The sequence below is a fragment of the Pleurodeles waltl genome, chromosome 1_1, assembly GCF_031143425.1.
Source record: "Pleurodeles waltl isolate 20211129_DDA chromosome 1_1, aPleWal1.hap1.20221129, whole genome shotgun sequence".
Lineage (NCBI taxonomy): Eukaryota > Metazoa > Chordata > Amphibia > Caudata > Salamandridae > Pleurodeles > Pleurodeles waltl.
In genome coordinates, this window is record NC_090436.1 from 801,354,549 (window position 1) to 801,382,479 (window position 27,931).

Here is a 27,931-nt window from a genome sequence, read left to right on the forward strand (position 1 = left end):
TTCCCATAATATCCCTGTAAACCTTAGAGGCAAATGCAGGTGCCTGATCCGAGTGGAATGTTGCTACTTCATATATCCTGACAAAGACTTGCAAACCTTTGAAAACAGCGTGAATGCCAACCAATCACTGCGACTACAGCCACAGAAATCTAGAACATGAATCAACAGCCAGTAGAATACATTTAAATACACCATTTGAGTTCGTAGGTCTGCAGTGATCCATATACACACATTGGCAAGATTTATTTGATACTAAGAGGGGTGTCTGTGGTGGGCGCACTGAGTTTGGAACCTTTAATTTACTTACAAATGTCACAACTGAGGACATACTGTTTCGTCTGCTAGTACAGATCATGCAACCAATAGTATGTCTGTAGTAAGAAAACTGTAGCCTCCACACCAGCATTTGCAGATGCCAATCCCTCATGTGCTACAATAATTGATTCTAACTCTTCAGTTTTGGTTGGAAATCACTCAATCACCCATCACAGGGATGCAGGCAAAGGGAATGTTTTGGATACACAACAGATAGGAATATTTTGCTGGATATTTTTTAGGTAAGGGAGTGCCACTGTGAGAAGCAGTGATGGCAGGCATTATGTCATCGTCCACTCTTGTGTGAGAATGAGTAGTCGCAGCTACAACAGCAGTCTAAATTATTGCTTTTGTGGCTTCATCAGCCAGTAAAATCCATGAAATGTGTATTCCAACACGTTGATGACTCAGTTTATGAATTACCTGAGCCCGTGGCACATTATTTAAGATGCACCATTTTCCGCCAGAGTCATTTATTCTTGATAACATTCCCCGTCGAGTCTCTGAGTACATTCAGGTGCCAATAATGCAAATATTCATTGTAAGACTGGGCACAGTAATACGAATCACCCACCATAAGCATGAGGAATTCAGGATCCATGTTTTCCAGTGCCAGAATCAGTGCTTTCAATTCAGCCAGCTGGGCAGTACAATCCCCTAAGGACTGTGTAAAGGATTTTTGTGCATGAAATACTCCATCTTTCATGACACCACCTACTACTGCACATGCAGCAGAATATTGCTGTTTTCTGCCAACCGCGGGCTGAGCTGAACTTTCAGTATACATTATGTAATCATACTAATCAAGAGGCAAATTGTCACTGGGCACAGGGTATTTAGTTTGTTCTGAAGGAATTATAAAGCCTGCAAAGTGAGTTCTAGGAATAGTCTACAGATGAAGCTATGAGGGAAGTGGCTCACTGTATACATCTCGGATATCAGGCTTTCGCGTTTGGAATGCTTGCCTTGGTGATAGCCTCTAAGGCTGGTATGGGGGTTACAACAATTATGCGTTTCCCCTGAGCCAATGGTCTTTCCTTTGTGACAGCCGTCTGAGCTGCAGTCAGCATTTTTCCAGTAGATGCAAAATGCATTTCAGCTTTTGAATATAAATGTGATTTATATGCAATCGGCTCTGTGTTGCTCTCATTGAAGGTGGCATATGTGTAGCCAGTAGATCCCACAATTATGCGTATCATTAAATTGGTTGTGTTGATATGAGTATGTAAGTGTCTCGATGCAAGTGTGTCAGTTTGCAATGCTCTGAATATTTCTGTATGTTCTGAGGTCCAATGTGTACTGGAAAAATCTGTGCAAATTAAATCATGTAATGGTTTAACCCTTTGTGCATAATTTAGTATCAAGTTCTACCAAACATCTGATAGCCTAAAAGTGATTGTAGCTTTTTATGGTGTTTGGTGGTTGCAAAAGAGTGCATTTCTATCCCCAAGAAATGTGGTGCAAACCTTTTGCCTGCATTAGACAGCTTGTATCCCAAAAATAAGACACTGTGAAAAACAATTTTTGATTTCTGGAAATGAAGGGCCAGATGTATGAATCTGGCCCATTGCGATTCGGTAATTGCTATTTTTAAGAAATCGCAATTACCGACTCGCAAAGGGCCATGTATCACATTTGCGAGTCGGTAATTGCGATTTCTTAAAAATTGCAAATGCAATTACCGAATCGCAAATTGCGATACTAGCCCCATTCGCAGCTATGGGCCTATCCAGAAATCGCAATTTGGGAAAAGCATAGGGCCAGGGTGCTGGGGGCCTAAGGCCCCCTCTCCTGCACCCCATTTTTTTTTTTTAACATGTAAAGTACACACATGCCAAAAGGGCATGCGTGCTTTACATTTCAAATTTAAAAATGCAGTTTTACTGCATTTTTTAATTTTGCACCAGGTTACCACCTGGTTGCTGGTCATGGTATTTTGCACTTGCAAAATACCATTCTGCGAAAAATCGCAATTTGCAATTTTTTGCAGAATTGCTTTGCGACCTGGATTTGGCGAATCGCAAATTGCGATTCGCAAAATCCAGGTCGCAACGCAGAAAATCGCAATTTTTGCGATTTTCGGTTTTTGGTCTGCGAATACAGTTGATGCATTGCAGACCCTGATTTTGCACTTGCAAACAGCCGATTTCGCTGTTTGCGAGTGCAAAATCGGATGATACATCTGGCCCGAAATCTATAGCCATATTCGGCAAATCCCAATACTTTGTGATCGCTCTTGCTAAGTGTGTGTTTAAGTCACCATCTGTCAGATATGTCATCAATGTAGGACACTGATTCTGAGTCAATTTCTTGTAAAACAGATTTTATTTAGGCATCAAACAATCCAGGGCTGTTTTTATACCCTTAGGGAAGCCAACAAAAACGTCTCTGACTTCCCAGGGTGCTAAAAGCAGTTACATCTCTGCTTTTAGGATCTATATTCAGGCAGGAACACCCATTGGAAATGTCCAGTGTCGTTTTGTATTGTTTATGAACTTTATTGTTCATTAAAGCCGTACTGTGTGAATTGTGAATTGCAATATTGAGTGCATGACTGTTTAAATGTATGTGGTCTAAGAATATGCAATAGTAATGATCTAGTTTCATTACAGGAAAACGAGGATTATTTATAGGAGACATACAGGGTTCAATTACTCCCTGGTATTCTAGTTGTGGAAGAATTTCCCTCACAGGAGCTTTAGCTTCATGTTTAATTGGATATTGTGGTTGCACTTGTGGGCTAGAGTGTATAGGTATTGTGTGGTAGAGAGAATCCTTATCCCAGCCTGCATGTTTGTGGTATAATGCTTGGGCTTGTGCAAAAGGCATGTGCCTGTTTAACAGCTTCAGGGACACGAACGGAGAAGGAAAGTAATATTACACCTTCTACTTGTGTGACTTTTCTAACAAACTCAGGCGGACGATCTAAATCAGCCAAGAGATTGTCATAGGTATGTGTTAATTTTTCTCTGAAGATGCTCTCAAAACCAGAAACTCTTGAACATTCTGGCAAACTATCTTCACCTATGCTGCGCTGAATAGCAATGTCAATGTCTACGACTTTTTCTGAAGGAGTGTTCTCAATATGTGTGGCATATTTAGCTGAAATACCTGTCACTGCCTTCTTTTTAACCTTTTTTTTTTTTATGTGGAGCTTTCTATTCCTTTGGGAATCCGTTTGTGGTTTCACATACTGTTCATGCCCACATTCTGGCCGTCCTCCTCTCTGAGTGGTGGTCTGGGGCGTCATGAGAAGAACGAGAAGGGCATGTATCAGAATAATCATACCTATCAAGCTGTTTAAGTGTATCTCAGCTAGCACAGCTTGAACAGTCCTTTCTGGGGCAGTTGTTATTGTACGCACAACAAACTATGTTAAATGTTTATATAGTCTAACCGGACCTGTGTACAGGGTACGGAATTCACCAACATTTGACAGTGCCGAATTTGGGTATGGCACGTAGCCGGCCAGAGCTGGCCAGGTTGCCCCATCATTGTTGAAGGGACCCAGTCTTGCATTTTGCAGTGCATATGGAAAGGCGCCTTGATACCAATTTTAATGTTCCTGAAACGTTAACAATATTTCTACTTCTTGATAAGACCTGTATTGGTTAGGTGCAGCGGCCTCAATGTATGTGGGAAATGTTTGTATATTTGTCTACTGCAGAAAAATCAACCCATGAATGAAAAAAAACGTTGCATTTGTGTGCTTCACAGGCCTCTACCATGAAAGTAACATCTTCACCCGCAAGAGGGAGTTCCCGTGCCACTAAATGAGCTGTATTAGCATGTCTATAATTAACCGGAATGTTAATCGTGTTCGCCATTTTCAAGAATAGAATTTAGAGAGGAAATACTATAATGGGGTGATCCTCCTAAAGGTTTGAGCTTGAACAACCTTCAGGCTAAAAAGGTTTTTCCTGTTTAAACGGGGGAGAATGAATTCCTAACACTACAAACATCTCTATGTAAGGACGAAAATGGTACATTGGGCACACGTAACAACTAGTCAGGAGACCCATTAAGTAAGCATGTGACCTATAGCATAGGTGACGCCGTGTTATACCATTTCTACAAATTAATTAGGTCTGTATATAAGGTCAACATAAACTTCAGGATATAGGGACTACGTCCAGCTGTACCATCAGGAAATGTTAACACAATTCCTAGCTAGCTCACAGTGCCCATCTGAAACCCTAAACTTACCAGGGTACCAGATAGTATTTGTAACTTCGAACATGACTACTCAGATTCCCAAAGAAATCATGGAACCAGATCTACCCTTTCATTGTCACACTGTGTACTCAAGATAGGACATAAGAAAGATATGAATGTCCTTTCAGACATTTATTGCAACAATCATATTCTTGCGTAACATTCATGAGCTGCAATTATTAGCAGATGAAACAAGCCACAGTAAACAGCATTACAAAAGTGGTGAAAAAGATAAATATTTCAACAATGATAATGTGGTGGTACACTCCTAACTTATACTACGTACATTGTCCAGAGCATCGAGAGAGTATCAGCTGCCAGATTAATCGAGCGAGCCTAACTCCTCATACCTGGGTAAGATTTACTGGTAAGTCAGTAAGCTGATCTAGTGTAGTGCAGTCTATTGTCTTTTGCAGGATGGAGGTCAGAGTCAGCAGAGCTGAATCTCGGTCACAGTACACCTCGCTCCAGGATAATCCCAGTAGGAGTCCTCCTCTGTTGAATGCAGCAGAGAGGCAGTATTTACTTTGAAAGCACTGTTCATATTGCACTGTGCCAGGGGCGCAGAACTGATGCGATGATCTGTCTGCAAGTAAGGAGCTGTCTCCATCGGACAATCATAATACGAGGGCATTGCATTCTGTCTACCCAGACTTGGACAGAGTGTACAGACTACATGACAGCAATGCTTATGAGGAATAGGGTGCATGTACAATGTTTTCTCAGTACATTATTGAATGAGTAAAAACAGAGTAAAAGGTCACCATCAGAAAGAAAGGCTAAGCTCAAATTTGCTATCTCAAATGAAGGCTGTACACGGGCCCTGCTGTGCTTTACCAAAATAAAATGTCTTGTGGTCAGAGTGCTCTGGACCAGTCATTTCAGACATAGGCCCTCATTATGATGTTGGCGGTCTGGGCCGGTGGTGGCGGTAAATTCCGCCATCCGGCATGGCGGCCCTGCCACATAACGAAGACAGGGAGGGCCGCCACAGGTGGCCCTCCTCCACCGCCAGGCTGCCTCCGACAGGCAGCCTGGCAGTGGACGGCATCATTATCCGACAGGGCAGCGCTGCTGCCCCTCGGATAATGATCCCATTTCCTCCAGCCTTTACCTGCCAGGGAAAGGCTGGCAGAAGGGGTGCTCTGGGGCCCCCCTGGGGGCCCCTGCACTGCCCATGCACTTGGCAAGGGCAGTGCAGGGCCCCCTGTACAGTGCCCCATTGCGCAGGTCACTGCCCGATTTATGGGCAGTGATCTGCGCAACGGGTGCAGCTGTACCTGCTGCACAGAGGCATTGGCGGCGGCTCCATGTGGAGCTGCCGGCAATGTCCCGGCCAGGCATTCTGCTGGTCCAGCGGGTAGAAACGTCTCCGTCTGCCGGCCCAGCAGAATGTATTTTATACGGCCGGCAGTGTTCCAGGGGGGCTGGCGGTCTATAGAAAGACCGTCAGCATGAACACGGCGGTGTTAACCGCCGTGTTCATAATGAGGGCCATAGTGTGTCAGCTGTCAGAACTGGACCCAGGAGTGACAAACATTATGAGATGAATGTCCAAAGACTGTAAGAAGGGTTTAGAGAAATCGCTGAAGGCATATCAAAATAAACTACTGGAAGTAGTGAGAATTCTTGATATGTTGGAGGAAGCAACCTTAAACGACTATCTCATTGACATGGAGTGTCAGAAAAACATGTGGTAGATTATCAATGCTAATTTGGCTTTTTTCTGCAGAACATCTTATGTTATAATCGGTATAGGTCCAAAATTAGATGATTTGGCTTATGTGGCAGATGGCCCAAAAGCTCAGGGTCTTGGTGAAATTTATAGCAACCTTAACCAATGTGGACAAGGTTCTGAATTCTATGAGAAAGATTCTTAGTGGAGTTGTTTTTTCTAGGGTTGGAGGGTGAAAAGGTCAGTTTCCAGGCAAAGGGAAGACCTCCCGGTTTTTACCAAGGACACTCTCAGCACCATAGTAACAGGATTTCAGAAATTTTCAAGCAGCAACAGGATTTTACCCTTTGCAGGGAGAGGTGGACTTAACATGGGTTCTCGAAACAAAGGTCAGACTATAAGTGGTACATCAGGTGAGACCTATACTCTATTTGAGTTGTACACTTCCAGGGGTAGGTTATCAGTTAATGTTCTTTTAACAAGCATGGAGACATGCTACAGAGAACCTATGAGGTTAAAGAAACTGTGCAAAGATACAAGGCATAATTTGTGCTAAAAAAGCAAGAGTAAATTCAAGGAGATACACGTATTTCAAGGGAGGAAATGAAGTTAGTCACAGGAGTGGTTCAGGTGATGTTATGAAAAGATGCAAAGGAGGAGGTGGGAAAAAGTAATCTTGAACAATTTGCTTCAAGTGAAGAAAAAGGAAAAAGGGTCTGAGGGGAACAGGGATGAGGCCTGTGATAATTTTGAGCAATGTAAATCTGAGAATGGTATATCGCCACTACAAAATGGAAATGTACAATTGTTGAAGGATATTCTGATAACTCAGGATTGGATGGTGAAATTAGAGCTAAAAGATGTACACTTTACAATTCCAACTCCTCATGTCAAATCTGACACTTCTCAGGAATGGCACAAAGCTCAAAGGGACCCACACGCAGGAATCACTGGGTTCCTGAAAGAAACTAACACAGGGCCATTCTGTAGCATGTGTTCCCTTCTTTTAGAAAAACACCTAGAATTTTGTTACAGATGTGAAAGATGGGGTACATCGGGTGTTGATTCCTTCTTAGTTTTCAGTTCAAGCATGGTACCCAAATATGTTGGAGACGTTCGTGGAAGTTCCACTTGTATTCGGTAGTTGCCCAGGACTTTTTTAGAGATGCGTTTGGCAATTTTCATGAGATGAGGCTGAATGAGTAATTACAACTCATGGCTTGGATCCTGGGGAACAGGGGAACTTTTGAAGGAGGTCAAAATGTGGTCCAGAATGGCTTGGACTCCAACAAATAGGAAAAGGTAACAGTCAGCTTGAAAGACTTGGCATAGTTGGTGTTTGGATCGTGGTTGCAATCTTGTGGAAGTATTTGTAGTCTAAATTATATTTTTTATTAGATTTTGTTACGAAAAGGTTCAGTTAATTTAATATAAATTCCTACATGTCTGCAAAGGCAGCTGTTCATGACTTGATAGATGTAGTTTCATAGCGAGGAGTTATTTGGCTGTTCTTTCATGAAAAGTATTTGTTTGAAGAGGCCTCCAAAATCAAAATATTTGTTTTTTGAGATGTTAAGTAGCTTTACATTTTTGAAGAATTCACAGCATAATAGATATTTAACATTAAAACAGCTGACTTGGAAATTGTCAGTGTTGTTGGCTTTGGTTTCTTTTAAGAGAGTGTTGGACTTAAGGTCTTTGGATGTGGATAACATCCTTCTCTTACCGTAATAGAACAGCTATTGGAGGTGATATTAAAGGACATTGCACACAATCCGAACCTCTGTGTCTTTAATAAAATGCTCATTTTCTTGTCACTAAAGCTATGAAAATTGCAACTTTCCAGATTTTAATACTAAACAGCAAGATGAGCATCCTACTAGACATTTTCGTCAGTGAATGTCTAAAGCCACAGAGGCCCTTAAATATGATTCATCCTACTAAGCCTCCTCCTTCTGGACTTTGTGATTGACTCCTTTCAGTATAGTATATCACTTGCCCAATATTGACTAATTTTTTACTTATATCATTGATATATCAGTCCAGTCCTTCTGGGACCATGCCACATTCAGATCCCACAAAGCTTCCTAATATCACATACAAAATGCCCAGGGACAGTCATTTTGTAATAATAAGTAATCTGTTAGCAGAGTCTGTTTGGGTTACTATGGCATGAGGAAAGAAAAAGCCCATCATCCTCCAGCATCATCAGTTTTAAACAAAGAAGCTAAAACATAAATTTAAGGGAAACAATCCTGCAAAACTGCCTGTACTTCTCTTATTCAAATAAGTACAGCAATTAGTTTTTCTGCTAATATCTTACAAAATTAGGCAATCTGTGCAATTTCTCCCTCACCCTGCTGTGGATGGACTTATCTGGCTTTCCAAAGGCAAAGACAGACAATTCCACATTAATAAACACCTAATGAACACAAATACTAGGGCTTTGGAAAGGTCTGCTTGCATGCTGCAACATACCTAAATACAGTTTTCTTTTCTTCAATCTGACTTACAGAACAAAGGGCCTGATTTAGAGTTCGGCGGACGGGTTACTCCATCACAACGGTGAAGGATATCCCATCCGCCGAAATTTAAACCCCATAGGATATAATGGGATTTATATTTTGGCAGACAGGATAGCTGTCATCGTTGTGACAGAGTAACCCATCTGCCTAACTCCAAATCAGGCCCAAAGTCATTTATTTGCACTTTGATGGCAAAAATATGTATTTCCTCCAATGGATGAGGTGCATAAAAAGTTAAAATAGGTGTTCTTTCTCCAAATCTTTGTGCACACAATAACCCCTTAAGAGTTTCAATGCCAGATGCATCACCAAGTAAGTGTATACACTAAATCTTACTTCAGTCCCTCCTTCATCTTCACTAAAATAGCAGCTTCTACAGAATTGGAAAAGTTATCACCCAAACTTTTAGAAGAAATGTTAAAACTCTTATGGGAAAAGCTGAAGTCTTGGACCATGTCTTCTATGCCATTCCATACATTTTATTGTGCTCATAAAAATTGTGGCATTAGGCCAATATTAGACCTTTATGACATGAGTGGTTACACTAGCTCAGGTCATGGAGGTCCGGCAGATAATGGATAGGATGACATCTTTAGATCCTCAGGGTGCCTAAATAAATATTCAAGTTATGGAAGAGTATCACTAGTGTTAGAAGGTTACTATCGGAGATCAGTACAGGTGTCCGCCATTCAAAAGTAACAATGCTTCTAGGATGCTCATGAATGTTTTCTTAAGAAGGGAGGCCCATCTCTGACTTGAGGGAATATATATTCTTTTCCTTTTTGATCCAGTAGGTAAGCAAATCAGTCCCCCAGCGGTTGACCAGCACAGTTTGCAACACATCCTGACTGTCCTTGATTCAACTAAGTATAAGGATTTTACAACACTTTCTGTTTCAGTTTGTAGAGCCTCATCCCTGAAAGACTGCAATTTACAGCCATGTGTTGGAATTCCTTAGGAGGTAGACTCTAAAATCCATGGATTGCGGTGGACTGGAGTGGGGTGAATTGGGCTGGAGTGGGGTGGATTGGACTGGGATGAGGTGAATTGTATTGGAGTAGGGCAGTTGTTTTGGATTGGAGTGGGTTGTTTGGGATGGGGTGGGGGTGGGGCAGGGTGGAGTGGTGCATGTTGGAGTGGGACAGGTTGGAGTGGGGCAGGTTGTTCTGGATTGACATGGGGCAGAATGGGGTGGGGCAGATTGTTTTGGATTGGAGTGGGGCAGATTGTTGTGGATTGGAGTGGGCAGATTGTTTTAGATTTATTTGAATGGGGCAGACTGGAGTGGGGCAGATTGTTTTGAAGTGAAGTGGGACAGATTGGAGTGGGGAAGATTGTATTAGAATCTATGCTGATTCCGACCTCTGCCACAGTCATCCCGTCAGGATCACCGATCTGACCGCCAGGGTCGTAATGTGGCAGGCAAACTGCCACAGCAGCAGCGGTCCTGACTGCCACCACAAGGCTGGCGGTCTCAAGACTGCCAGCCTCGTAATCATTTTCAATTCTATTAAGGACACGGAGGCGAGGATTATCCCACCCAGTTATTATAGCTTTTGGTTAATAAGTTGAATATCAAAATAATGGATGTGTTTTATAATGGTACTTTTATTAACCATGTTGTTCCCTCAGATGGTTTTTATTAGTGCCTTGGGACCCTCAAGGGTGAGTAGCCACACTTTACAAATACTGATTGATTGATTGATTGAATGAAATTATACCTTAAGGCAAGGTTTATGGCTTGTGTTTTTTTCTCTCTTTTGCTCTGGCTTGCTAAGACAAGACGAGAAATGATCAGAATGTTGTCTTCAATTTCCCGAATTCCAAGATCTTTTGCTGTCAAAGGAGAGTTCTCCTGTTATCCAGCTATTCGCCCTTTGGTCGAGGGTCAGTGCCTGGCTTTTGCGAAGGCCTCCAGTTGGATCGAAGCACTTTTGTTCTTGATATGGACTTCGGTTCAGTTTGAGGTTATCTGCCTGATATAATGCAAAGAAAGAGAGGAAGTGTTTTACGGTTGAGGGGTTATACTGGGTTGTACTCCATGGTTGGTCATGTGACTGATATGGATTATTGGGAACTTTAGTGTTGATAAATAAATCTTTTTATTGGCTGCTGAGAAAAAAGCAATAGAAACAGAAGCATAATTGGAGTCTCCGGACCTGACATAGGATTAAGAGGATGTAAAGAAGAGTGCCATGCAAGCCAATATATGGTAAGCAACAAGTGGGCTCCAAGCCCTTTACTGTACATAACAGAGTCTTGTAGAGGAGATGCATGCTCTTGCGCATGCACTCGCAGGCTCAACCCTAAAAATCAGGTTGCCTTGCCAACCAGTTTTGAATGAGGCAGACTGTGTGACCACTGTAAGGAATGCATACCTTTATAGGAAATTCAGTATGCTTATTTTTTATTCAGTTTGCTGTCCTTTACAAAATCTTAACAGCTATCCTCTCTTCTCCCTGTTAGTGCATGCCAGCGTGTAATCTTCCATTTCAGAAAAATCATGTTTGAACTGGGGCCCTGATTCACCAAGCTATTTGCGCACCTTAGTAGCACTTTGGAGAACAAATAACTTCACTTTTGTATTAAAGTTGCATTTCCCAAAGTTTGAATTTGCACTCTTAAGTGGTGGACTGACGTACAGGTAAAATAACCAACATATATGTGCATTAACTGTAGCTATGTCAAGATGTCGTCACCTGGTAATTTCCCATACTGTAATGGAATGTTATTTTAATTCCAAAAAAGTTATACATTTACCCCAAACATTGTCGTCACCTCAGGGAAATATATTTCTCACTTGGTTTTTAAATTGGCATTGGATGTAGCATATTTTAACATGGATTGGGAGTTGTGCTTATTTGTACGGAGGTACTTTTGCACCGATATTGCTCCAAATATATTTTAAAGTGATAGCACTGTTTTTGCCTCTTTCTGTTCATGCCTCCCTTCGCAGGCAGTGTCCAATTTATTGCAAAGGAGGAATAGCATTGAATATGAATAGAGTATTCACCATGAAGTTCATTTTCCTATCCCTTTGACTCCAGGCTTAGTACTGATTTAGTGTTAAATATTCACTGTGACTTTCCACAATATAGAGCTGGAAAGAAACCTGCAACGCGTCTGTTGTTCAGTAAGACACTGACGTTGCTAAGAGAGTTTAAACCTCCTGCAACAGTTCGGGTGTGTTTCAAAGAAATCTTTAAACCATTGTAGTATAAGTATTAAGACTCCCTAATCATTGTAACACTTTGCATCCTGGACGCCAGATTTTTAAATAAAATCTTCAGAAGAATTTTAACTAATTCTAACTTTTTAAACCTACTTATAAAAAACCTTGTAACCTTTTAAGTACTAACTCAACTTTTAATAGATTTTAATAAGCTTTTGGCTATTGTAACTAGTTTAATATTTGTCCACACTTGAATTTCCTATGTGTTTGTTTTTTGCCTGGTCTTAATTAATTTGCTGGTTAAGAACAATAAGCTAATACTGTCGATATTCTTATAGTTCCTGATAACTACATTTGTGACACTTAATCTGTCAGCAGAGTGTTGGTGGTGAGGAGTGGAGGAAAGAACATGGCAATGTTCAATTCGAAATGTGTAATTTTGAATTACCAGATATTCATTGGGCTTTTCATGCAAAACACATTTTTTTAAAATTCTCCAACTTTTACATTTACCAGATAAAAAGGTGGTCTCCTTAATAAGGCATCTTATAATTAGTGATATGTTTTTTCTGTTTTCAGTAGGAGAGTTTCTTGCTTTCTTTGAAGAAAACACTCGAGAGTTTCTGTTCCCTGAACCAAAGTTGACCCCTTCATACCCGGGGGTGGAGAGAGAGCTGTTAATGAAAACTGTTCGAAATTTCCCAGTAAGTTTTCTGCACAGAACACTGTGCTTTTTTTTTTATGAGTGAATTTATATAAAACATATTAATTTAGTTTTGCAGGTATAATATACATACTTTAGGCTAGTTTACAGAATTTCTTGACACGCAGGACTCTTTACAGGCCAAGGTTTAGTACGAAGAAAAGTTCAGAGGGAGTTATGTTATTAGACCTGAAAAATGACAGTTGGTAGTGGTGAGTGATGTGTTCTTATACTATTTTCAGCTGTTTTCCCAGCAGTTCCTCCCAAAGTAACTATTTCTTAGTCACCTGGTATACTATGAATTCACTGATTACATTCCTTTTTATCTGACCAGTCCAGTGCTTAATTTGTAAATAAAAAGGGGCCGGTGCCCAAAGCACCTCTCTTAAACACACGGCTGCTGCATTTAAATGTGGGAACACGGAATACTGAGGAGGCGTAATCCTGAAGCCACCTCGGGCCTCTCCAATCCATATAAAGTCACTCGCTGCCCTTCAGCTCACTCTTGCAGCTTTCTACTTTGTCCCTTTGGGACGTTTATTCGTTTTATACTTCCTCCGTCTTTCCCATAGGTGTCTTATGCTTGCAGCAAATGCTTCAGGCAGAAGGATAAGTCCCGGCCCTAAAGAATAAGTGCCGGTTCTCAGCACCGGAAACAACATGCACAAATTAAGCACTGGACCAGTCCCAAGTTGTACTGTGTTCCTATGATTTGACATATTATTTGACATGTCGAATTACACATGGATCCTTCATTTCGTCTACTATTTGCAATCTTTATATGTAATATCTGACAGTGAATCAGATGTTGTGGATTTTTGAGTTTACATGAGAACCACAACCAGGTTATGAATTATGTGGAAGGGAACCAGATTTGTTTATTCATACTTATTTTTAGCATAACGTGAATTTTATTAGTCGTTATTTCATTTTTATATCACATCAAATGAGAAATAGGGGGCACACTGGACAGAACCTCATCTGTCTCCGGTCTCTGTCATGTTGCAAATGTTTACCTTATGCCATTGAAAACATTATATCATATAAGTGAAGCGACTGCAGTAACTTTCTGCTTCACATAATCACATGCATGGAATAATGGCTTTACCTTGTGTGCACTATGTGTGGAGCAGGCAAGCCAAGTACACTGGCTTTGCCAAAGCTTTTTAATATGTTATCAGATAATATTCAGCACACCTGGTCTAAGTTAACTAGAGAGTGCAGAACGGTATCCAGTATTTTGACCTGGAACCTATTGTAAATCTTAGAATCAGTTTGCATATGTTTTGTGTATTTCTAAAGCGCACTATCATCAAGAAGGGTATACTAATGCTGAGCAGGTGTCTGGGAGGCCGTTCTGTGCTTTAGGAGTGATATTAGAGAACTCTGTCCTCCTGATCAGGTGTTTGGGTGGTTGGTGGAAGGAAATGTGACTGTTTAGGTAAGTGGGGCCTAAGTTGTGTAGTGCCTCGAATGTTTGGCGAGTTTGAACTGAGCACATTTGTGTATCGGGTGCCAGTGTAGCTCCCTGAGATGTGGTGTGATGTGAGTTCTGTGTGGGAGGTTGAGGATGAGTCTGGCAGCTGAGTTCTGGATGGTTTGTAATCTTTTAGTGAATTGCTTGATGATCTCAGCATAGAGGGTGTCTACATCGGCCATTTTGCTGGTGACTATGGCCTGAGTTACAATTTTTGCTACAGTTGCTTTGGAGCCATTTGAAGAGCTTCCTCAGCATCTTCAGTGTGTGGAAGCAGGGTGCAGTGATGGCAGTGACTTGTGTGGTCATGTCCAGTTTGCTGTCAATGATTATTCCCAGGCTCTGGCATGGGTGCTGGATGTGGGTGTGAGTCCGAGTTCAGCTGACCATGGTGAGGTGTTCTTGCCAAAGATCACTACCTCTGTCTTGTTGCTTGAGACAGTTGACTTTCCTCCAGTTAGTGATTTCGATCATGTAGGAGGTGAACTTGTTTCTTGTTTTGGGGGTCTTGTCTGAGAGGAAGAGTATAAGTTGTGTGTCATTGGCATAATAGAGGATGTCGATGTCAAGTGTGCGGATGACGTTGGCCAGAGGGATCATGTATGCGTTGAACAGGAGGGGTACTGAGCACTGAACCTTGTGGCACTCCACAGATGTTTGTGGGCTTCCGAGGAGTAATGTGCCAGGCTTACAGCTTGTGTTCTATCTGTTAAGAAGGAACAGATCCAGCAGAGAGTGGGTCCTTGAATGCCAGTCTCATGCAGGTCCAGGATAAGGGTAGAGTGTGAGACCATGTCTAATGCTGCAGAGAGGTCCAGGAGGATGAGGGCCACCATATCTTCTCTGGCAAGGATCATACAGATGTTGTCTGTAGCTGCCATTAGTGCTGTTTCTGTACTTTGGTTGAATCTGAATCCGGACTGGATGGCGTTGAGGAGCTGGTGGTTGGTGAGGTGGTTGGTTAGGCATCAGTTGATTAGTTTCTCTTAGACCTTTGCCAGGTATGGTAGGAGGGAGATGGCTCTGTAGTTTGAAAGCATGGCCCGGTCAGCGGATGTTTTCTTGAGCAGCGGCATTTCTAGGTGGCCAGGAAGTCAATGGAGTCATTGAGGATGGGTTTTAGTGCTTTGCTGACAGGTAGGAGTCCTTTAGTGAAGGAATATTGGGGGCAAGGGTCTAATGGGCCCCCCTAGTAGAACGTCTTCATGGTGGTAGTGAGGTCAACGGTGGTGACAGCGGGCCACAAGGTCAGAGTTCATCCTTTCGCTGTGATGATAAGTTGAGTTTCAGCAGAGAAGGGGTCTGGTTGAGGGCCAAAGTTGCTGTATATACAGGTTATTTTGTAACAGAAGAATTCTGAGAGCTTATTGCAAAGGTCTTGGAAGAGGGTGATGTTGCTGAAGGAGGCAGGAAGCACGTTGGAATCTTTGGTGGTGGTGAAGATTTCCTTGTTGCTGTCAGTGACAACGTCGAGGCGATCTGCAAGAGCTATGCACTTGGTGTTCCATATCTGCTGGTGGTAGTGTCTTAGGGGTGGTTTGAAGATGTCTTTATTTGTGGTGTCTTGACTTGTTCTGCTGTTGTGCTTCAGTTGCTTGTAGCGGGATTTCCTCAGCTTAGTTCCTCTATGTACCAGCTGGCCTGTGGTTTTGCTTTTGCCATTGGGTTGCACATGAGCGGAGCAGGGGTGTCAGCACATGCTGTGATCCAGCTGTTAAGGTTCTTGATGGCTTTTGGCAAGTTGCTCTTCTGTGATGCCTTTCCAGCTGCGGCAGGTGGCTCCGGTGGTGGTAGGTCTGTGGTCATGTGGGATGGGTATGCTTAAACTACACAGGTGTGGTGTGTTCAAGCCATAGTTGCTAGCTTGTCGACTGTTGCTGCTTAAAGAGGAAATCAAGTCCAGTCGTTTACCAGTGCTGTGGGGTATTTCGGTAATGTGCTGGTCGAGATCATGTTTTCTAGAAGGGCCATTGAGTTTGGGTCAGTGTGGTCTTTTAGGTGAAAGTAAATGTCACCGATCAGGATGAAGATGCTGGTGCTGATGATGAGAGGTGCAACGAAGTCTTTGATTCACTGACAATAAAGGTGAGGGGGCCTGGTGGTCTGTATACAAAGGTTCCCCTCAGGGAGAAGTTAGGTGTGATATGTATGTTGAACCTGAGGTGCTTTATGTAGCTGGTGGGGGTGTCTGGATAGGTAGTGGAGTTGATGGTTTCATTCAATATGATGGCGAATTTACATCTGGGCTTGTGCTGATGGGTTTGCGTGGTGATTTTGTAGGAGGTAGTGCTGGCTGTAGGGATGTCTGAGGCAGAGGTTGGGTTTAGCTATGTTTCCATGAGGGAGGGCAGGTCCAGAGCATGGTCATGCAGTAGGTCGCATATCTCCGAGCATGTTTCATGAGTGATCAAGTGTTGAGTAGCATGCATGCGAGTGTGGTGAGTTGTGAAGGTGGTGTTTGGTCTGTGTGAGTGTGCGTGAGTGGGGTGCTGGGTGTTGTTGTTGCAGGAGTGGTGAGTGTAGGGTGTGTGAGGCACATGTGAACGCTCCTGTGTTGTACGGTGTGGCAGCAGTGTGGCAAGCGACGGCTGGGGTTGAGAGCATGGAGGAACATGGGGGGAAAACCAGGATTTCTATCACTGGCTGCGATCCAGGCGCAGACAGACACAGATGTACTTGTCTTTGGCGCGCTTTCAGCGAGCCAGTGGCATGCCCATTACATGGGTCGGCTGCACGTCCATACTGTAGCTGCCATTAAGTAGGTCCTAGCAGGGGGGAGGTGCGCAAGGTGCCAAGGGCACGAAATTAGTAATGTCCTTTCCTCTGTAGATGGATGAGGGGAATCCAATAGGGTTTTAAGTTGGTAAATACTACATCCTTCAGGGTGTTTCCTGAGTTCTACTGTGGCTCTAAATATCTACTGTATGTTAGATCCTGCTACCACAATGATTAAATTGCTGAATAAGTAAATCTGCAAATTATATTGAGTAATGGCAGCATTTGACTTTCTGCTGCTTGTGTTTTATCAATATTGAGTGAAACAATTGCATTTAGAAATGTCCTATTTTACAATTATTCCAGCTCTCTTTTTCTACTTTGCATTCATCTTAGAGAGGTTTGCCCACCTAAACATGCGTGGGGTTTGCAGGTCATGTGCACCTAAAATATAGTGAAATACACAATGTTTGTAGTTTTTGTGTTTCACTGAATTAGTTTGCTTCTTTGTTTACCCTTGTGTAATAGACAAACCTTCTGTATATTGCGTTTTTGTAGAATATTCCCTTAAGGTTGACTAGGGCTGGGTCCACTTTACCCATACGAGGGTATTGCTTTACCCAGTAACTCAAGCAAGTTGTAGTCTGTTTTTGGAAATAGAACTTTTATGTTTTTCTTCTGATTGTCTTGTCTTGTTATCACATTGAACATACTAGCAGAGACTGCTTGAAGTGTACTGATGGGCACCAATTTCAGTCCTATTTTCAGCTCTGCAGGGTGTCTGCAAACATGTTAATAATATTCAGGTATTTATTGTTGTGGAATGAGACATAGCTACCCATCACTGTGTCTATTTGGCTTTCTATTGTGGAGGACCTTCCAGTGAGTGCATTGTTATCTCTGCTGCATTGTGGTCAATTAGACCCTTGGAGACCAATTGATTTCTTCCTTCAAACACCTGTTTTATTCTGTTTGATACTTCATGGACTTGGGGAAAAAACAAAAGTCTAACACCATTTTGATTCCTTTACTGTTATCACTTATGCTAACAGATTACCTGTACTCACTCAATTTCCAGACAGTGACTGATTCCTACTAATTGTCCCATCTCTTTCAACCCTTTGGTCATTTAGCACTCCATTCCTACCCCATGTGTCTCCTTCAGCAGATGTGGCCAGTATGCTGCCAGACATGTGCGACATGTCTGGGTACACACCCTCACATTTAGAAGGAGTAGCTAGGGAATTTCCAGGTGCATTTGTTACAACCCCTAAGTTGAACCTAGCACCCCAGGTACTAACTTCAAGCGTATCTACCACTACTCCTGGGGTGGATTCCCCTCCTCAGACAGTGAAGCCCTCTAGCCTGATTCATGCCCTTCATAAGGACATTCTTTGGAAATTATGTCCAGGATGCCAACCAGCACATTTTCTTCCACTTCCTGTGCTGAACCATCAGCTTTGATTAGTGAGGTTGTTTGCCCAATTGCCCTCTCCTGCTCTGACATCTTACCAATATAGAGCTGCAACGTAGCAAAGAACAACTCTAAATGAAGTGATAGTGAATGGGGGTGTTTTATTGATGGGCATGACATTTGCATCTTTCAGGAAACCTGGGTTACAGAAACTGTTTTCAGATGCAGGTTAAAAGATTCCTTATTCCGGAAGTATCATCAGTAGCAGGAAGAGCATCTGGAGGTCTACTAGTATGGCAAAAAGTCACTCCATTGTATTCGGTGACCCAGCTGAACCTTAGGTTAGGCAACATCTTGGTTTCTATATTCATTCTGGCAAATTGCAAGCCAGTACTTTTAATCAATATTTACAATAAAAGCATTAGCTTTCAGGAAGACTCTACCTCCCTGCACCTATTAAACAAAATATTGTTTTGCAACGTTGACGTTTACTATGTGGTTATTGCAGGTGATCTAAATATATTCTATGAGTCTTTTAGCATCACACAGGACCTAGTGGCCTCCAAAGACATTTCCTAGGGAATTCCTCATCATCTGCCCCAACTAAAAAGCAATTGTCAAGGTCGGCTCTGCAAATGGCTGACATATCTCTCCTATGGCCTTTGCACTTGTAACGGCTGTTCTATATCTGACATTAGTACTGCTCCAACATTCCAGAGGGGGCTTATTCCAGCCCCTTAGATTACATCCTTCTTTATGTCTGGATTTGTAGGTTCATGGAGGACTTGAAGGTCATTTCCAGAGTGGAAAGAAACCACAACCCGCTAACACTTACCCTTCAGTACGTCATACCTTTTTAAAGCATGTTTGGAAGCCCACTTGTAACAACACTGTGGTTCTAAACAACAACCGCAGAAATGTTAAATGGGGTCCCAGCTGCTCTTCACCTGATTCTATACCTAGAATTTATGGGCTTGTGACTTTTACCTTGGGGTCTATGGTTGGATATTGGGATAACCATAATGCAATTCTTCAGACACACCACAAACTATTCACTAAGTTGAAAGATTGGTTCCAAAAAGACTTCTAAAGTGTATGTAGATCCCTTAAATCACAAGATTGGTTTATTCCTGTACGAGAAGCACTAAGAAAACTCCTCTCTTTACACTGAAGTTAGGTGATAGGTTTAAGATCAGGGAATCTAGAGCTGTTTCAGGAAAGCCTTGATTTGTGCTAAATCTGATTGGGAAAGCAGTAAGGGGGAAGACCTTCTTTCCCGAGGTGTGCATTCAACCCAGTGAGTGGTCTGTCCACTTTGAATCTCTTTATTCATCTTCAAACGAGCCAACACTAGGGTCGTCTTGTGTGGAGCATGTAAGTGACCAGATTAATAGATCTGCCCTGCCTTCTGTTTTGTTTTCACCTGTTGATACAAGAGCAGCAGTTATGTTCCAAAAGCATATCTGGTTTGGATAATATAAAATCGTACCTCTTCAACTCTGATCCCACTATCTGGGTCGCTTATATTAATCAGGTTTCAAATGTGATAGCAGCATGAGCTACGTTCACTCCAACATGGAAGGGCACTGAGACCGTTCTGTTCTTTAAGAAAGGTTGTTGGAACCTTCCCAGCAATTATCACCATATTAGTCTCTTGGACAACTCGCAAAAGATCTTTTGCAAACAGGTTCATATGAAGCTATCAGAGTGGATTGCAGACAATGACATCTTGAAGACTGGTACTGTGGACAGTGTCTTCCACTTTTTGTGGATTAAGCGGAACGCTTTTGACATCAGTGGTGGGAACCTTTTTGTAACTTTTATTGATCTTCATGCTGCATTTGATCTGATCCCTAAAGTTAAGCTTTGGGAAGTGTTAGATAATATGGGTGTTCCTAGCAACCTTCTTAATATTATAATATACCTCTAAGAGAGCAATTATGCCCGGCTACAATGGGGCCCTTGTGGCGAACTTACTGAGACAACATTTGTCTATAAAGGGGTGTGGCAGGTAGGTGTTCTGGCTCCAATCCTTTTTCTTTTGTTTATTATCAGCTGTATAGGTGTCCTTTCATGTTGCACTAGTGATTCTCCAGTTTTAACAGGCCAAAAGGTGCCTGCATTATTAACTGCAAAAGATGCGCAAACCCTAATTAGCAGATTTTCACAGTTCTGTCAGTCGAATGAGTTGGAAAGTAATGCGTTAAAACAAAATTTATGGCCTACAATAAACGGAAAAAGTTTAGGGGGACCATGTGCTTGGGAACTAATATTTTGGAGAGAGTGAAAGAATTTGACTACTTAGGGACTAGATTATCTGACGAAGATTTTTCGTCACCCCAAATCTCTAAGAGCTCCTTGCTGATAAAGCACAGAGCTTTCGGACTGGTGAGGTTTGCTAAAGAGGCTTATCGACGCCCCATTATGCCTGCTTTTGAGATTTATACAGCCTTGATTTGAAACACTGTACTGTATGGAGCTGATTTTTGGGGTTGCTGTGCACTTCTACTATGAGGTTAGATGAAAACAGCTTCATTAGGGGCCATATGTACGAACACATTTTCCCATAGACACAGAATGGGTAAAACCCTTTGCTACATCTGGCCCTAGGTCTCTTGTAAATCTCAGTCACAGCTCTCCTCTTCTACCCCAGAGATTAGATCTTGCTTTAAAACCAATATCAGAACAGGTCAATTTCTACCCTATCCTATTTTGGCTACATGTATGGAACACCATAGAGCTAATATCTTATAGAAATGCACTTACTGATTATTATTGGCCGCTGTAATGGCCTTAGGATTCCCAGGTTGGCTTATGTTAAACAAGCTCTCTTTGATCGAGGATGGAGTGAGTATTGGCATGATTCCTCTTTGATGTGTGCGTCTCTGAAGTTTGTTGCAAAGAATAGATTTTGGGCTAAGTATATTGAGCAAAGGGAGACATAAGCCCATATTGGTAGTCAGTCTAATTTCTTCCTCTTACATAAAAACGTTTTCAGGGCACAAGACTTTTTTGATGATTTCTTGGAATTCAGAGGTGGTATTTTGCCCATGGCTGCCTTTACCTCATCTTTGCCAACATTTTGATCAACTCTAAAATGTGCCCGCTATGCAGTTATCATGTAGTGACTGAAGAACATCTATTGTTTTTCTGCCCAGCCTACACCAAACCGAGATCTTGTTGGATTACTCCTACGATCTTTGGGGTTAACAAATCAGATACATGCATTACGAATCTGTAAATGCGATTCCAGGTTGTTGGTGGTAACTTCAGTATTCACATTTTTTTACTCAGTGTGGCTGACTCATTTGCATTGATATATTTTTGCAGCTATATTTTAAAACTGATCTTAAGTTGTGACTGATTTTATTGGATTTTGTACCTTGTATGTATTGGTTGTTTATCCATGTATCTATGTTTTGACTATTGTTAGTTCAGATGTTTATTTTTTGATCAGTATGTTCCACTGACTTTTACTTTACTTTTATCCGGTTTTATGCCTGTGTGTCAATAAATTGTTATGTTCAATCTGAAAAATAAATTAAGATTAAATGAAGACTTGGGGAAAAATGAAAGTCCTTAGCCTCATTGCTCTTCACACACATAGCACCTCTATTGCCGAGATGTAATTTTTTTATGCTTAAAGCACCACTAGAGTGATACTTTGGAATGGATATTGGACACTTTAGCAGTAAGTAGCTGGATACATCACACATCTCTAAATCCTCAAAGAAGTGCATCATATTGTTGCATATTGTCATTAACATGGCAGATCATTTTAACACTATACAAATTCTAAGCAGATATGGTCTGATGGCCATCTCGAAAAAGTAGCTGAAGTTACACAGCCTGCACTATTAATGCAAGATTTCCTGCTTGGTGTCTGTGGACAGAGGTGTGTTGAAATCATTTGCAATTAACATACCCTGGTTATCGCCTGTAAACGGGCTCTTTATGTTGACCACTTTCTCGTAGCCTCTTCTCACGGATTTCGTAGTATCAATGCATCAATCAAGACTGTGCCAGTGACCACAGGTCACCGAATGCATGACAAGGACTGTTTTAATAGAACAGGGCTGTGCATGCAGTCTTTTGACAAATCCCCACCTCACTAATACATCAACTTGTACTAACATCTCAACCTCTAAGCCTTAACCCCTTCCCAAAACTGTCCCCTAAACAGCTCAACCTACTCTAGCACACTCCACTCGAACAGCCACATGAGCTCTGTCTGGGCGCTCATCAAGCCACTGGCCATTGATTGAGTGAAAAGGCTAATTTAATAGAACACGTCTGTGAATACTAACCCCTCACAAAACCGTAGTTGAATTCTCCTCAAATCAAAAAACATTCCTGTTCATTTTCTGCTTAAGTCGTCTAGCTGTCTTACAGTCCTTCTAAAATGTCTTTTCAGTGCTAACCTTCTCCACTCTCTGCCCCTCAATTTTCACTTTGATTTGTCTCAAATATATGTACAGTCCATACATAACACCTCTCCCTCTCCACCATCAACACTGGATTCACCTACTCAGTGGCACTCCAAACCTAGCTATGTACTCAAGAGGCTGTTCCCCATCCTGGCAGCCAAGAACCCTGCATATCCATCTTCCTGTACACTCCTTGCCATAATTATAACCACTGGAGTTCCCTTTTGTGCCATTAAGCACTTAGCACCACAATATTTCACCTAAAGTTTTCAGTTTTAACTCTCAAACTTAACAAAAACATTCATCTCCCTTTAAATACCAGTAAACTCAATCTGGAGCGTGATCCTCATAAAATATGTCTCAATGCAAAATAATACCCAGATTTTGTTTCCTTCTGCATTTTCAATTGCCCCTGGCTTCAGAATTCCTTTGTATACCCTTCCCTGTACCAGTCCTACACATAATCCATAAGTGCCACATTACAAACTGTTCAAATGGTCTGAATACTTTTCCATCTCTTTAATTAATACAGTACCAGATAGCTGTACTAAGTCATTTTCCCCAGATGCATAATAAAAACGCCTGGGCAACCATGCCCTATAAATAATTCCAAGGCAGGGAATAATAGATCCCATCTTTTTCCACCCTTACTCCACCATGACACTGAAATTCTTCTGCTATCCAATCCTGCTGTTTTTCAAGCGATGTAGTTGCTGCCTGTTTGGCTGATCACTTTATAAAGGCATGCCCAACTATCCAGACTTTCATTGTTGCATCGACAGGACACAGAACACAACTTGTAGTTCCAAACATTAATAACAAAATGGCAAGGAAACAATTCTCTAGTATTGGATCTTTTATAGATTCACATGCTTGAATCAACCCTGTCGAGCTGTGAGTCTCACAGTAATTTGTAGTAAGTAGTATGCTATACTGAGATTTCAAAAGCTGAAAACCACTTTGTTTCCCTACAATGACATGGTATCCCAAATGTTTCTTTGATGTCTTTGCAAGATCCTATCCTGTTGATAGATAAAATAATGTAACTAAGGTGTATTTCCAGACATTGGCAGCTGGTGAACTTTGAAAGTGGGGGGGCACAAGACCAAATCCTGAAATGTCCACCTCAAGCATGCACAGTGAGCGAGCATAACGAGAGTGTCCCAAAGGTGGTTTCATGGAGATTTACCCAGTGAAAATTTTATTGAAAAAAAAAATAGTTAATAAGGTGAATTTTCCAGCACAATTTTCTTATAAATTGACTAAAAAGCAAAAGTATTTACATGCACATCTAAAGGAAGACTCATAAAATATATCAGCAAATTCCAGGTTTACCAAATGAGCCTGACCTCCACCGTTGTGCTTCTCAGTGGAAGGTCCTCTAAAAAAACTTTTGTAAAATTAGTTTATTTTTTCAGGAAACAAGGATCCTACTGAATATGCTGGAGTTCACTTACCTCAATGCCATGTCCATCTTTGTTCGGCTGACAGTCTTTCACTTTGAGAATGATTGGCACTTATAAAGCTGGGCCTAGGGCTTGTGTAGGTGCACTTACTAATGACAGACACAATCCGAGATAGATCCTAGGCTAGGGCACACTCTCCTCACTTCTTCTCTGCTGCAGAAGGAGTGATGACTGACCAGTTACTCTGACTGACTAGTCTTCTTGGGTGGTGCAGCACACCTTTTTATTTTCAACTGTGGTTGTTGTTTCCTGAAACCTCCGTGACTGTTTACAGGTTGAAAGCTTATGCTTGGTCAAGCCACCAAAGGGAGCAGAAAGAGCACCTTCTACAGCATTTGCCTTTATTCTGTTCATGCTCATGTTCATCTAAGACCAATAAAGGCAACTGTTTCACCGTGCCACCATGAAGGTATAGAAGAAGGAGCCAGTGTTTAACCAAATGTCTGTAAAAAAAGGCCTTAGTTATTCGAGGAAGTATAGCGCCTAAGCAGCAAAATGTTATTTTGCCGGTGGTTCCTAAAAATCCTTGCTTCAGTGCTGACTCTAGAGCTGCCCAAACAGGAAAGTCATCCTTCACCTAGACTCCCAGCTGGCGGCCCGGGGAGGGTAGTCCAAATAGGTAGGCTGACAAATGAAAAAGACGGTGTGAGAAGCCCAATGTGGCACTTGGGCTGTGAGTGGAGAAAAAGGGGGTTTGAGCTGGGAAGAAGCAGGTGGAAGGGCTGTATATAGCCCCAAGGGTCTGGCCCCAATGATTTGCTATGGGTGAACCAGGAAGTTCAGGCACATATACAAGTGATACAAAGCAAAAACCTAAAATACAAGTGCTTGCTTGCAAGAAAAAACAAATGTCACTTTTGAAAAAAGAAACGGTGACTGTTGTACAAATATATATCACTTGCAAGTTTTAATTCGAGGAAGAGAAGCAAGAAAGAGCCAACAGAGAAGAGAATTGATTTTTTTACAGATTAACTTTCTCCTTCTACACATTTGGGGCCATATGTACGAACACTTTTTCCCATAGACACAGAATGGGTAAAAACCTTTGCTACATCTGGCCCTTAGCTCTTTCAAACAGGGGATCTAAAACAACAAATTGCACTGCTCTCACCTTAGAAACAGTCTTTGTGGACTGCTATAGAAGTACAGTCATCCTGCTTCCAGTTCCCTAGATGTGGTGAGTTCAATAATAGTAATAGCAGTGCGTATTACTACTTTAACATCAGATGTACCAGCTGCTACCTTCAACTTTAACGTATGGGTTAGCAGTGCTTTAAGAACGCTATTGTACTCCTTCACCAGAGTTCTCTAGTTTCCCAGTCCCTTCCATGAGGTATTCATCCACTCTAGAATTATTTGCATTCTAGGATTTATAGTCATTTTGGTCCCAGTAGAAAATCGGGACTAAAAGCTCCAGAATTCAAAGAAAAATATGGAACTGCAATAGCAATTTTTGTATGGACCTGGGTCACCTCAGAGCTCTGCCTACCGGACATTAACAGACCTCTTTCCACAACAGACCAAAAAGCCCCCCTCCTTTCCCCGTACTTGAAGTCTGAGTGTTTTCCCATGATAGAAAGCCTTTAAATACACAGAGGTTACCTAGTACACTGCCTCATTGCTCTAAAATACCTGCAACTGACATGACGCAAGTTGCATTTACCCTTCGATAAAAACATCATTAATCCCCAGCAACATCCACATGATCGTAACATTGGGTATGTTAAGAGACATAAACATGTAGATATCACATCATCCTGGTAGTTTTCATCTATCATTGGATTAGGTCTTCTCCATTCTGTGTGCCTAATATCTACACTGAAATCTGCTCTGGAGTGCCACACCTATCAGTTTGAGAGTCATGGGAGAGCAATGGAAATGTTCAATGCAAGCGTCCTATTATCTGGCTAACAGTTTTATTTTGTTGTAGTTTTTTTATGGCACAAACTTGGTATAAGTGTATTCGAGAAGCAAGATTGTTTTGCCAAGAATCAATGGATGTTGAGCTGAGGCGAGGATTTGAAGACTACTCTCTCTATATATATTCCAAAGTCAGCAGCAATTATCATTAGGTCACCTCCTCTCCCTACCTTTACATCATGGGAGGAGAAGGTCTTGGACATACTGCACCCAGATGGCCTCTCAGGCATACCGTGGGGACTGGAGTCTGGTAAGTACACACAACGTTTATGTCACATAATTGTCTTGTCCTGCATGCTCCAACACCACCCAGTCCCATCCAGTTTCACTATTTAAGCCTCTACACCTCTCACCAAATCATCTAATACCCCTCTGTGGCATGCCACCTCTCCACTGGCACAATTCCACCCACCAAATTACAGTCCACAAATCACCACAGTGGTTCTTCCATGGTGGAAAACCATTGGCGGTTTGAAACCCGGCGGTCACAACTCACTTCTGTCAGAACACATCACCACATTGGATAGTTTGAATACTTCATACATGACACAAATCCACACATCAGACACACCTACTCACAGCACCATATAACACACCCCTACACAACTCACAGTCCTTTGCATCCAGAATGTCGTATACATATCCCAGTAAGCGTAAAAGTGAAGATTTAGTACTTGTACACTATAGGCACACATACACATATCACTCAGCACACACCCCACATCAGCACATCAATCACAATACACACATCACTAGCACACACAATCCACTATGCCCATCTCCAACTCACAGCGCAGCACCCACACCACACAAATTACCCAACACTGCACCATTACTCCCACAACATCTCCACACACCGTCTACACAACCAAAACCATGTCCCCACAAAAACACCCACGTTTCATAGATAATGAGTTGAGAATCATGGTGGATGCAATTGTCAGGGTAGAGCCACACCTGTTCGGAGCACAGGTCCAACAAACATCTATTGCCAGGAAAATGGAGTTGTGGCAAAGGATAGTTGACAGGGTCAATTCTGTAGGCAGTCATCCTCGCACAAGGGAGGTCATCAGGAAGAGGTGGAACGACCTTCAGGGGAAGGAGTGTTCCATGGCATCCGGGCACCGGATAGCCATACAGAAGACTGGCGGTGGGCCTCCAACTCCTCCCCCTACCTTTACATCATGGGAGAAGAAGGTCTTGGACATACTGCACCCAGATGATCTCTCAGGCATACCGAGGGGACTGGAGTCTGGTAAGTGCACACAGCGTTTATGTCACTTAATTGTCTTGTCCTGCATGCTCCAACACCACGCAATCCCATCTAATTTCACTATTTAAGCCACTTGTCAGCGTCGCCCTTTCCTCGGAATCCATGCGTCGCTGAACAAGGGGACCCACCTCCTGGCAACACCAATTCAGAATGCTTTAATAGCGCTGAGTGTTGGAGGCAAAAGGTTAATGCAAACACAACTATAATGGCATAACGATTATCACTCATTTAAAATAATGACTTTATCATTTATCATTGATAAATCATATAGCTCAGGAAATGCTAGAAACTTAAAACACAATTAACTATACTTATGCAATATCGTTGGAAAGGTTATAGCGTTTTCCTCACAGAGATTATAATAACAACCAAAGCCTATAATCAAATATGCTGCAATATCCAGTTTCGTAAAACAATCTGAGCTAGACCAAAGCGGCCTCTGTTCTAATCGGTAGAATCTTGTAGCCAGGGAAAACGCCAAAAAACGCGCTCCCGATAACAACACTGAAACAAAGTTAAAGTCTTTCACACAAGAAGGGAAATAAACTTGGATACAATGTTCAAGATCTGTCTCTTGGGAATCAGTAACAAAATGAGTCTTAACTGCAATGAAAGAGGCTTTGAAACGACAACC

General features: G+C 42.0%; 1 protein-coding gene across 3 annotated transcripts in view; it reads left to right on the forward strand.

Moving 5' to 3' along the window:
• Nucleotides 1-27,931, forward strand: part of SPATA6L (spermatogenesis associated 6 like) — a 323,488-nt gene that overhangs the window by 78,092 nt on the left and 217,465 nt on the right. For 2 of the 3 annotated variants that reach the window (XM_069228344.1, XM_069228336.1), the window contains exon 5: nucleotides 12,482-12,606. In XM_069228344.1, coding sequence (XP_069084445.1) covers nucleotides 12,482-12,606 — 125 coding nt within the window. The remainder of the gene's footprint in view (nucleotides 1-12,481; nucleotides 12,607-27,931) is intronic. The other variant, XM_069228326.1, reaches the window with a different exon arrangement.